This window comes from Alnus glutinosa, chromosome 1 (assembly GCF_958979055.1).
Source record: "Alnus glutinosa chromosome 1, dhAlnGlut1.1, whole genome shotgun sequence".
Classification (NCBI taxonomy): Eukaryota; Viridiplantae; Streptophyta; class Magnoliopsida; order Fagales; family Betulaceae; genus Alnus; species Alnus glutinosa.
In genome coordinates, this window is record NC_084886.1 from 44,821,329 (window position 1) to 44,831,942 (window position 10,614).

The 10,614-nt window shown below is 38.7% G+C and overlaps 2 protein-coding genes across 2 annotated transcripts; both read left to right on the forward strand.

Moving 5' to 3' along the window:
* Positions 1-2,087: 2,087 nt before the first annotated feature.
* LOC133860655 (putative cysteine-rich receptor-like protein kinase 9) lies at positions 2,088-3,528 on the forward strand. Its single transcript, XM_062296233.1, has 2 exons — positions 2,088-2,868; positions 3,383-3,528. Exons 1-2 carry the CDS (start codon positions 2,088-2,090, stop codon positions 3,526-3,528), a joined length of 927 nt encoding a protein of 308 aa, XP_062152217.1.
* Positions 3,529-3,760: 232 nt separating this feature from the next.
* On the forward strand, positions 3,761-5,016 carry LOC133860665 (disease resistance protein RPV1-like). Its single transcript, XM_062296243.1, has 3 exons — positions 3,761-4,274; positions 4,690-4,788; positions 4,872-5,016. The coding sequence occupies exons 1-3, from the start codon at positions 3,844-3,846 to the stop codon at positions 5,014-5,016; spliced, it is 675 nt and encodes a 224-aa protein (XP_062152227.1). The 5' UTR covers positions 3,761-3,843.
* The last annotated feature ends 5,598 nt before the right edge of the window (positions 5,017-10,614 follow it).

The window sequence follows — 10,614 nt, forward strand, 5'->3', positions numbered from 1 at the left end:
GTTAATTGATAGCTGATCATAACTCGATTATAATCGTGTTTGGCGAGTCAACCCGCTGGTTGACCCACTAACACGATTATAACCCGATAAAAAAAAAAAAATGAAAACTTCAAGAAAGAAAGTTAAGAAAAGCTGAAAGTTTAAAACGAACCCCAGGTCCCTAGCCAGGAACTGCTAAAGGCTTAACCGGCGCCTGCCATTTTACAATCAGAATAAACCTTAAGCATAGAATTGAAAAACTTTGCCATGACTTTTGGATCATTGCAGCAATTCCCAACTGCAGGAGCAAGAACAGAGAATGGGTACTTGGAATTTTTGCCAATCGAGACAAATTTGATAGTTTTCTCAGCATCCGAAAACCTTCTCTCCCTGAGAAGCCTACAAATTAGGGTCAAGTGGGCTTCCAGGTCAGGCTTGAAGGATATGAGAGATTCATTTTGAAGGAGAAAGTCGAAGAAAGGCAAGCATTTCGAGGATTTTTAAGATCTGGGTCTGTGAGAATATGGAGAAGCGTGGTGGGGTTGAGATTGGAGACGAAGGTGTTGGGAGCTGAGGGGTTTACGGTTTTGGAGACGATTTATGTTGTTGTTTAATTGGTTGGGTTTAGGGGATAGGTTTGGACGATGGCTTCTTTTAACTACGACTAGTCAGAGCTCCCAAGTCCGACGTCGACAAATGATCATATTTGTCGGGTTGACACATGCAACTTGGACAAATAATCGGGTTTCTTGGGTCGTGTTCGGGTTATTCGGTTCACAATCAGGTCGTGCTCAGGCCACATGTTCCAACCCGATTAATAATCGGGTCGGGTTCATGTTGGACCCGTTTACATAATCGGGTTAACAAGAACTCGACCTGTGAACCTAAATTCCCAAGCCTAGCAATCATCCTCCATATTAGCGTTGGGTACTGGTTTACTGCCTTAAACATGAGGTATGCATGCATGTCAGTGAGTAGGGGTGCGCATGGGGCGGGGTGGTGCGAGTTTCCGCCTTTTATGGCCCCGCCCCACACCTTTGCGGGTTGGAAATTTCCAACCCGCAAACCACACTTGATAAAGACTAACTGTGCGGGGCGGGTTCGTGCGGGGCGGGACAGGTATTTTGAGTGGCATTTATGTAATTTTGATTTTATTTTGTAAAAAATAAAAATTCAAAACAATACTGGTTTTTTTAATAAAAAAATTAAATTCATATTAATTTTTCACATAATCTTATGAATGCAAAGTCAAATTTTTAGGAAATCAACTCTGTTTCATTAAAGAAAAAAAATTATAATTTTAAAGCACATTACATTTAGTCATTCAACATGTTGACACATATCTTTCAATCGTTTCTATTTCCATACAAGAACATTTTTCATGGAATTAACTTTGTAAACTAAACTAAAAATTCTATTAATTATAAATAAAATTTTAAGAAACATGATTTTTTTCTTTTTTTGTCCTTTGTGCAGTGCGGGGCGGGGAGGGGCGGGGACCCGCATTTTTTAAAAGGCTAAACCTGCAACCGCCCTGCCCCGCATAAATTTCTCAAATTAAGACCCTAACCTGCAAAAAAATCTGAAAAACGGTCCACAGCGGGGCGGGGTGGGGCGGGTGCTGCGGGGCGGGACTAGGATTACAGGTTTTGCACACCCCTATCAGTGAGTCCAAACTTCCCTTTTTATGAATAAGCTTTAGGGGGGGGATCTTAATTAACAAACAATCAAACACTACAGTCTACAGATCAAAGACCAAGATTTCATGGTTGGTCCTCCAAAACACGCCCACGCACACACGCTCACGCACGACATCATAGTATTTAAGTAACCCAAGTTTAGAAAAATCAATTTGTCAAACTTTATCGCCGTGGACACGTTCCTACGCGTGAGCCACTGTACCCCCTTTTATCCACCAAAACCAAAACCAATCAAGTCCTCGTCATATTTCAACTTGGATGTGTTCAACGTACAAGAAGTAAGCCATGAAAGACCAGGACTCCGGGAAGCAGGACTCTTACAAAACTCTTGCAGCACTATAAGTATATACCTTTATCATACACACATCCACAAGAAAGCACCGTTTTCAAAGGAGCCTAGCTAGCTATATGGCAGTGGTTTCCTCAAGACTAGTCTTCCTGTCTGCCATATGCATTCTCAGTGCTACAGCCATTGTTCGGCCACAGCAATATTATCTTAACTCTTCCTGTTCAGATAAGCAGGGTATCTACAGCAGTGGCAGTACCTACAAGGCAAACCTGAATCTCGTCCTCTCCCCCCTCTCCTCCAACAGCACTGACTTTGACTACGGGTTCTATAATTCGTCTTATGGGGGAAACCCTGACAAAGTATATGCAATTGGACTCTGTAGAGGAGATCTTAAGCCAGATGTTTGCCGCTCTTGCCTCAGTTTCTCTAAAGATATTCTTCCCACACAGCTTTGTCCCGATCAGAAGGAAGCAATAGCATTATATGACTTGTGCATGTTACGCTACTCAAGCCGCAACATATTTAGCACCATGGAAGATACACCTCAATTTATTTGGTATAACTTCCTTAACTTTTTAGACTATCGATCGAAGATTGAGTTCCATGACCAGCTCAGGAGCTTGCTTCAAAACCTAACAGATCGAGCGGCTGCCGGTGGTTCTCTCCGTAAGTTTGCAGTGGGACATGCAGCCGCACCAAGCTTCGAAACAATATATGGACTTGTGCAATGCACACCTGATTTGTCTGAGCAAGATTGCAAATATTGCTTGAGTGGGGCTTTTGAAAATTTCTTGGACGATAATCCTTGGTCAATAGGTGCGAGAATTGTTAGATCCAGCTGTAATTTTAGGTATGAGATCTACAGCTTCTACGATCCCACAGCTGATCCACCTCCACCAGGTATATACCAGCTGCATGTGTTGTTATGCTTAAAACATATATATAGCAAATTATGTCTTTATGAGCTAGCTCGTTTTTATCAATCACATCAATCATTTTTTTCTTAACTTTTTTTTACAAAAAATCAAAAATCAAAAATTCTTTCTACTTTATCACATCAATAACTTCCAATTATTACTATTCAAAAAAAAAAAAAAAAAAAAACCACCTCAAAAAACTTTATCAAACACATCATATAAGTTGTGACTAGTTAGCTAGCACATCAATTTCTCCAAGTGAGCCATTTCTAGGTGGTCTTTGATCATGAAATTGTTTGTTATTAAGATTTTCCGGAATACTTTTTTTTTTTTTTTTTTTTTTCATATGGAGGAGCTGTTCCATGTAACTTTAACTGCATAATTTGTTGAGTTTCAAAACTAATTGCTAATTATGCATGGTAGCTATCCCACTGCTTAAATTTAAAATCAGCTCCTCAGAATGTTTTTTAATGTGAACATATTTGTGGTTTTTGCAGGTAAGCGGATTGACAAATTTCAAAATTTGATCATCATTATAGTTGTGGCTGCCGCTGTTGCTCTCGTGGTACAAGTCATCAATATCGCCGGCATTTGCATCTATTTAAGAGTGAGGAAGCCAAGGGAGAAACCGGGAAGTAAGTAAAGAAATTGGCTCACTGTTATTTGTTATGAAAAGAGTTGGAATTTGAATTATCGCGAAGAAAATAACAGTTACAAAACATGTGCTTATCATATATATATATATATATATATATATATTATGTTTAGTAAATCTTTTTTTTATTATTATTATTTTTTTCAATTTACTTACCAAAAATATGCTGGATGTACTCCTCTTTTGACCTCGCCGACTTTGTTTCCATTTTCAGTCCAATCAAACTCAACCACTCAAACTCTTCCACTATCTTCTGAATTTGGCTGGGACGTCTTCTTGAGTTTTAGAGGTACAGACACCCGCATGAACTTCATTGATCACCTCCACTCCGCTTTGGTGCAAGCCGGAATTCGTACATTTTTAGATGACAAGGAGATTCCAAAAGGGGAGACCATCTCTATTGAACTTCTCAATGCAATTCAAAGATCAAAAATTTCCGTTGTAGTTTTCTCCAAACGCTATGCTTCTTCCAGTTGGTGCCTTGATGAGCTAGCGAAGATCATAGAATGTAAGCAAACCATAGGCCACACTCTTATTCCCATATTTTATCACATGAACCCTTCGGATGTTCGACAACAGACCGGAACTTTTGCGGAAGCATTTTCTAAGCATGAAGAGCGGTTTCAAACCAATCTAGAGAGGGTGCAGAGGTGGAGAGATGCTCTTAATACAGCTGCAAATTGTTCCGGCTTTCATCTTGAAAGCATTGAAAATGGGTATTATGTTATAGACTCGTGCTTTTTCATTCATTTTTTCATTTGTTTTTTCAACAAGAATTGATAAAATTAAAGTAGAGCTATATAAAAAATAAAAGAAGAAAAAAAATCCTATGTATTTTACTTTGTCCTCTATTCCTGTGTGGATTAAATTGTTGAATTTGCCTATGGAGTTTTGGACTCCAGCTTGCCTTAGCCATATCGCTAGTGGAGTTAGAAAACCACTCTATGCAGACAAGGTTACTGAGTAACAAAAGACGTTGGGTTATGCTAGAGTTCTTGTTGAAATTGATGTCAACTCGAAATGCCCTAAGGAAATAGATATACGCATGAGTAATGGAGACTCTATGTCTATTAGGGTGGAGTACCCATGGCTTCCTCCCAAATGCTCCTTGTGTTCTGGATTTGGACATGCTGCATTTGCATGTTCCAGGAAGGGTAAGAAGACATGGATTCCCAAAGGCCCTACAAAGACTGCTATTCGGCAGTCCACTCCTAAGGCAGCTCCCCCTGTTAAGTCCTTTGACAGGCTGTGAGGAGGTCTTTAGGAGACTTTAAATAGAAGAATGTAGTTGGAGGTATCAAACTAACTAATCCTTTTGCGGCTATTGATAGGATTGTAGTTGAGGATGGGACTGAGGAGGATTTCAAACCTAGTCCTCCTCCTACTTTCCTAGATGTTTTTGAGGGGGCTTTATCCTCTAGAGAAAAAGGGCAGTGTTCCTTTGAGATAGGATTCTCTCCTACCAAGGAGCCATGAAGGTTTTGATATGGAATATCAGGGGTCTTAACAATCCCTTGAAACAAAAGGAGGTTAGAAAGATGGTTTTTAGTCTAAAAATTTCCATTGTTTCTTTGGTTGAGACTAGAGTTCAACAGGAAAATGAGGATAGAATTAAAGATTTTATGTTTCCTGGATGGAATTTTCTTCATCATTACAGTGTTCACTGTTTGGAGAAAATTTGGATTTGTTGGGATCCGGGCATTGCTTCCCTCTCTGGTGTGGATGTTCATGATCATGTGCTCACTTGTATGGTGGACTCTAAGGCTAATAGGGGTCCTTGGTTACTCTCTGTTGTATATGGTGCTAATCCAGGTACTGAAAGGCAAAAATTGTTGAAGAGGTTAGATAATTTGAAAGGTAGCATGGATCATCTTCCTTGGATGATTGCTGGTGATTTTAATGCTATTAGGTTTCAGCAATAGAAATAGGGTCTTGGAGGGATTTTATGCTATGATACTGAATTTATTGAGTGTCTTCACAAGATTGAGGTTGATGACTTAGCCTTTACAAGGTGTTTTCATACCTGGACTAACAAGCAAATTGGTTAGGATTTTTTTTCTAAAAAGCTTGATCGGGTTTTGGCTAATATTGAATGGATGCAGTCTTTTGGTAGCATTTCTATGGAGTTTTCGGAAGCTAGCTAGAATTTGTGACCACTCCCCGACTTTAGTTGTTGTTGATAAATGTATAAGTTTTGGCTCTAAACCCTTTAAGTTTTTCAACTTTTGGGCGGATCATAAACTTTTTCTGGATTGGGTTGCTGAGGGATGGAGTTCTCATATGGAGGGGTTTTCTATGTTTCAGTTCTATTCCAGATTGAAGGATGTTAAAAAGATTTTGAAAGGTAAGAATATTGAGATTTTTGGGAGCTTAGGCTAGAGTGTTTTGAAGACTAAAGAAGATCTTGATATGGCTCAAGCTTCCTTTATTGCTTCACATGGCAATGAGGAATGTCATAGGAGAGCAAAGGAATGTTTCCATGCTTTTATTTCTATTTCTTTGACTGAGGAGAATTTTTTGAAGCAGAAAGCTATAAATAATTGGCTCAACTTAGGAGATGGCAACAACTCTTTCTTTCACAAATCAATCAAGGTTAGGAACTCTTCCAACCTTGTTAAGGTTTTGAAAGATGATGATGGAAATAGGGTGGATGACATGAATAAAATTAAAGACCTTGCTATTGGTTTCTACCAAAAGCTACTTGGTGCTTCAACTCATGAGGTTACCCAAGTTAAGGCTGATAGGATTTCTAGTTTGATTAAGAAATGTTTTTCTCCTACTTGTGTAAACGGTATGGCTCCTGCTATTTCTAGAGAAGAAATTCACAAGGTTATTTTTGCTATTAATGAGAATAATGCCCATGGCCCAGATGGCTTTTCGGCTGGTTTTTTTCAAAAAGGTTGGCCGATTATTGGTGAAGGGGTGGCTGAAGCCATTTTGGAATTCTTCTTACATGGAAGGTTACTAAGGGAGGTGAATGCTACCATCATCACTCTTGTATCTAAGAAGAAAAACCCCTCTTCTATGGGAGATTATCATCCTATTTCATGCTGCAATCTAATCTACAAATGTATTACGAAGATAATTGCTAATAGGCTACTCCCAGGGTTGGATGATATCATTAGTTCTAATAAAGGGACATTCATTCCTAAGAGAAGTATTGCCCAAGAATTGGTCTGCAACTACCATAGAGAAAATGGGGCTCCTAGATGTACTCTCAAGGTGGACCTCATGAAGGCCTATGATTCTATTAGCTGGGATTTTATTCTTCACTGTCTTGGTTGCTTTAGTGCTCCCAAAAGGTTTGTGGCTTGGATAAGGGAATTTATTTCCAGTCCTAGTTATTGTATTGCGCTCAATGGATCTCTTGTAGGTTATTTTCCTAGTAAGAAAGGACTTAGGTAAGGGGATCCCAATTCCCTTACCTATTTGTTTAGGCAATGGAGATTCTGTCCCTCTTGTTGGAAGAGGCTGCTAAGATTAAACCTTAGTTTAGCTATCACCCGAAATGTCATTCTCTTTAGCTTACTCATCTTTGTTTTGCTGATGACCTTTTGATTTTTTTCAGCTGCTAAATTGGAGTCGAACCGCATTATTAAAGAAGTTCTAGTAAAGTTTGAGTCCCTCTCGGGTTTAAGAGCTAACCCAACAAAGAGCTCAGTTTTTTGTTCTAGCATTGTAGAGCAAGATGAGGTAGATATCCTGAGCCTTCTGCAAATGAATAAAGGGAACCTTCCTATTCGTTACCTAAGAGTTCCGCTCATTGCTAAGAAGTTGGTTGCTATTAACTGTGAGGTTCTTGTGGCTAAAGTTTAAGACATAATGTACTCATGGTTAGTAAAGAATAATTTATCTTTTGTAGGCAGACTCCAGCTCATTTCTTTTGTGTTGAGCAGCCTTTAAGTGTTCTGGTCTCGGGTTTTCATTCTTCCCAAGCGAGTTATCATGTTGGTTGAACAGAAACTTAATAGGTTTCTTGATGTGAGAAGGATGTAACGACCTACCCCCAATGACACAATATTGTCTGCTTTTGGCTCCCCCAAACCAGACTTCACAGGAGGTCACTCATCCTGGTACTACTCTTGTAGAAGCACGTTTAACTGTGGAATTCTGATAGGTTCATGGGCATCACTGCTTTAAAACGTGTTGTGTTAAAAAAAGGGTGCAGACATACATATAACCACATCCTCATTCTCATACCTAGGTGATGAGGGGCATCACAGTCACCCCCTCTTAGGACCTAGCATCCCCTCTGGCAACACTCATGAGATCACCTTATTCTTGGCATCCCAGCAAGTGCCCACTAGTGACTCTTTTGGGCTAGTGCATGCTCCCCCTATCTCCAGCTGGGTAATAGCTCTAATACCATTTGTAACAACTCACCCTCAATGACACAATATTGTCTACTTTTGGCTCCCCCAAACCAGACTTCCCAGGAGGTCATCAATCCTGGTACTACTCTCACAGAAGTACGCTTAACTGCGGAGTTCAGATAGATTAATGGTCATCACGGCTTTAAAAAGCGTTGTGTCAAGAAGGGTGTAAATATACATATAAGCACATCCTCATTTCTTTTGTGTTGAGTAGCCTTCAAGTACTCTGGTCTCGGGTGTTCATTCTTCCCAAGCGAGTTATCATGTTGATTGAATAGCAACTTAATAGGTTTCTTTGGTGTGAGAAGGATGTTAAATCCAAGGCTAAGGTAGCTTGGGATAAGGTTTGTGTTCCTAAGAAGGAGGAGGGGTGGGTTTGGGTATCAGAAGGCTAGAAATATGGAATCAAGCTTCCATGTTGCATCACATTTGGTCTCTTTTTTCTAGATCTGGTTCTCTATGGGTGGCTTGGATGGAAAAGAATTGGTTGAAAGGGAGGAGCTTTTGGCAAGTTCCAATCCCTCAAAATTGCTCTTGGAACTAGAGAAAATTGTTGAAACTTAAAAGCATTGCTAAACAATTTATTAGTTTCAAAGTTGGAGGTGGTAATAAGATTTTTTTGTGGTATGATATTTGGCATCCTGCAGTGTGTCTTATGGACAAATATGGAAATAGACCTGCCTATGATTCTGGTTGTTCCATTGGCCCTAAACTCTCTAACATTATCCGGAATGGAGAATGGTTTTGGACTAGTGTAAGATTGAATCAACTAGTAGAAATTCAAAGTAGACTCTCAGAAGTCATTATTGGGGAAATGATTTACCTATCTGGAAATCTAAGAATGGTAGCTACTCTTGTTCAAAAACTTGGGAGCATTACGGGTAAAGCATGTTATTGTGGAGTGGCACAAGATTGTGTGGTTTTCTTTGGCTATCCCTAAACACTCTTTCATTCATTGGCTTGTTTTCAGGAATGCTCTCTCTACCAGGGAAAGGATGTGCGTATGGGGGTATGAAGGTTCTAGCTTATGTTTTTTCTGCCATGGCCGACAGGAGAATAGGGAACACTTGTTCTTTAGCTGCAGTTTCAGTAGGTGTATTTGGAGGAACATTATGGCTGATTGTTTGTTTAATGACTCGCCAGTGGAGTGGGATTCAATTGTTAGTTGGTTCGTTGCAACCATGAGGGGTAGGAGCATTAGAGCAACTTTATGCATGCTTTGTTTTGGTGCGACTGTCTATCATCTTTGGAGACATTACAATGACCTGCTCCATGGAATATACTAAAGTCATGGTCTAGATTAAGTGGGATGTGAGGTCGAGAATGTTGACTAAATGCTCGGCTAAAAAGCTTGTTCATAGTTTATAACTAGTTGATAGGTGGAATTTGCAGCCTTTGTTGCATTTGTAATTACTTAGTTCCTGTGTTAGTTTGTAGCAGGTTTGTTTTGTTGTTTGTTGCTCTTTGAGGGTGGGCTACTATTTCCAATCTTCACTGGGGTGTATATTTTGTTGGGTTTGGTTTTATGAAAGGTTTAATTCATCCAAAAAAAAAAAAAAAACCCTGTTTGTTGCATTATCTTCTACACCCTCTTAACTCATCAATTTCTTTCTGTTCTGTGGTTTTTGGAGTACTTTCGTGTTGTTCAATCAAAACCCAAACATATTCCCCATAAAACAGTTATTAGCTTAATTTGTCCATGAAAAAAAAGAAAAATTATTTTATAGCATGTCATTGGATAGGACAATAAATTATGTACAAATGTACTTCAATGATATTCTTCAAAAATTTGATATAAATTAAATTCTTGTCATGACATTTTAATCTCAAATGACAGGGACGATAACTACATATGTTTAGTACCCTGAAAACTCATAATTTATGTTTTTTCTTTCGTTGGACTTATTTTATTGTTCTATTTTTAATTTGAATGATCAGGCATGAATCAAAAGTCATCAAGAAGATTGTTAAAGAAGTTTTGTGGATGAAAGCGCACTGGTAGCCTTCCATGAATCAGTGGCCAAATGGGAGGCTGGGGTTGATTTCTATCTTTTCTTCAAATCTTAAAGAATTAATATAGAGAAAGCCCAATGGTAAGGGAAATGATATTTAAACAACACAATTTACACAACACACTCACATGTAGTGGGACCTATGTAGTAGGTCTCACTCACATGAGTTCCACCCCATGTGAATGTGTTGTGTAAATTTTGTGTAATTTGGTTATGTAAGGATCACTTTCCAATGGCTAATTAGTTCATTTACAAGAACAAGTTCTGTATTAATGATCGACATCAATTATGTGCAATGAATCTTACAAAAATTTGATGTTATTTCAAATATTATATTAATATGATCGAATTTATGAAAGGCATCCACAATATATTTTAAAATGTGCTTTTTTTCATCATCACGCAGACTATATCCTCTTCTGAACACCTTCTTTAGAAGTTTCAAGTTTTTATGCGATGTATTATATATATGGATGATGCTGCATTAATGGCTATTACTTAGGGGTGTAAATTCGGCCGGTTATCACTGGCTGGCAACCGGTAACTGGAAAACCGAAAAATTGATTTTGTATCCGGTTGGACCGTAATCGGTTCTACCGGAGCGATTACCAGTTTTAGCAATTATATATATATATATATATATATTAAAATAAAAAATTACTAAATTAGCCTTAAGATTTTACTTTTAC

Coding starts and splice junctions, on each gene's coding strand:
- LOC133860665 (XM_062296243.1), top strand. CDS start 3,844: ATGAACTTCATTGATCACCTCCACTCCGCTTTGGTGCAAGCCGGAATT. Junction 4,275..4,689: donor GGGTATTATGTTATAGACTC/GTGCTTTTTCAT, acceptor TGCATGTTCCAG/GAAGGGTAAGAAGACATGGA. Junction 4,789..4,871: donor GTTAAGTCCTTTGACAGGCT/GTGAGGAGGTCT, acceptor GGCTATTGATAG/GATTGTAGTTGAGGATGGGA.
- LOC133860655 (XM_062296233.1), top strand. CDS start 2,088: ATGGCAGTGGTTTCCTCAAGACTAGTCTTCCTGTCTGCCATATGCATT. Junction 2,869..3,382: donor AGCTGATCCACCTCCACCAG/GTATATACCAGC, acceptor TGGTTTTTGCAG/GTAAGCGGATTGACAAATTT.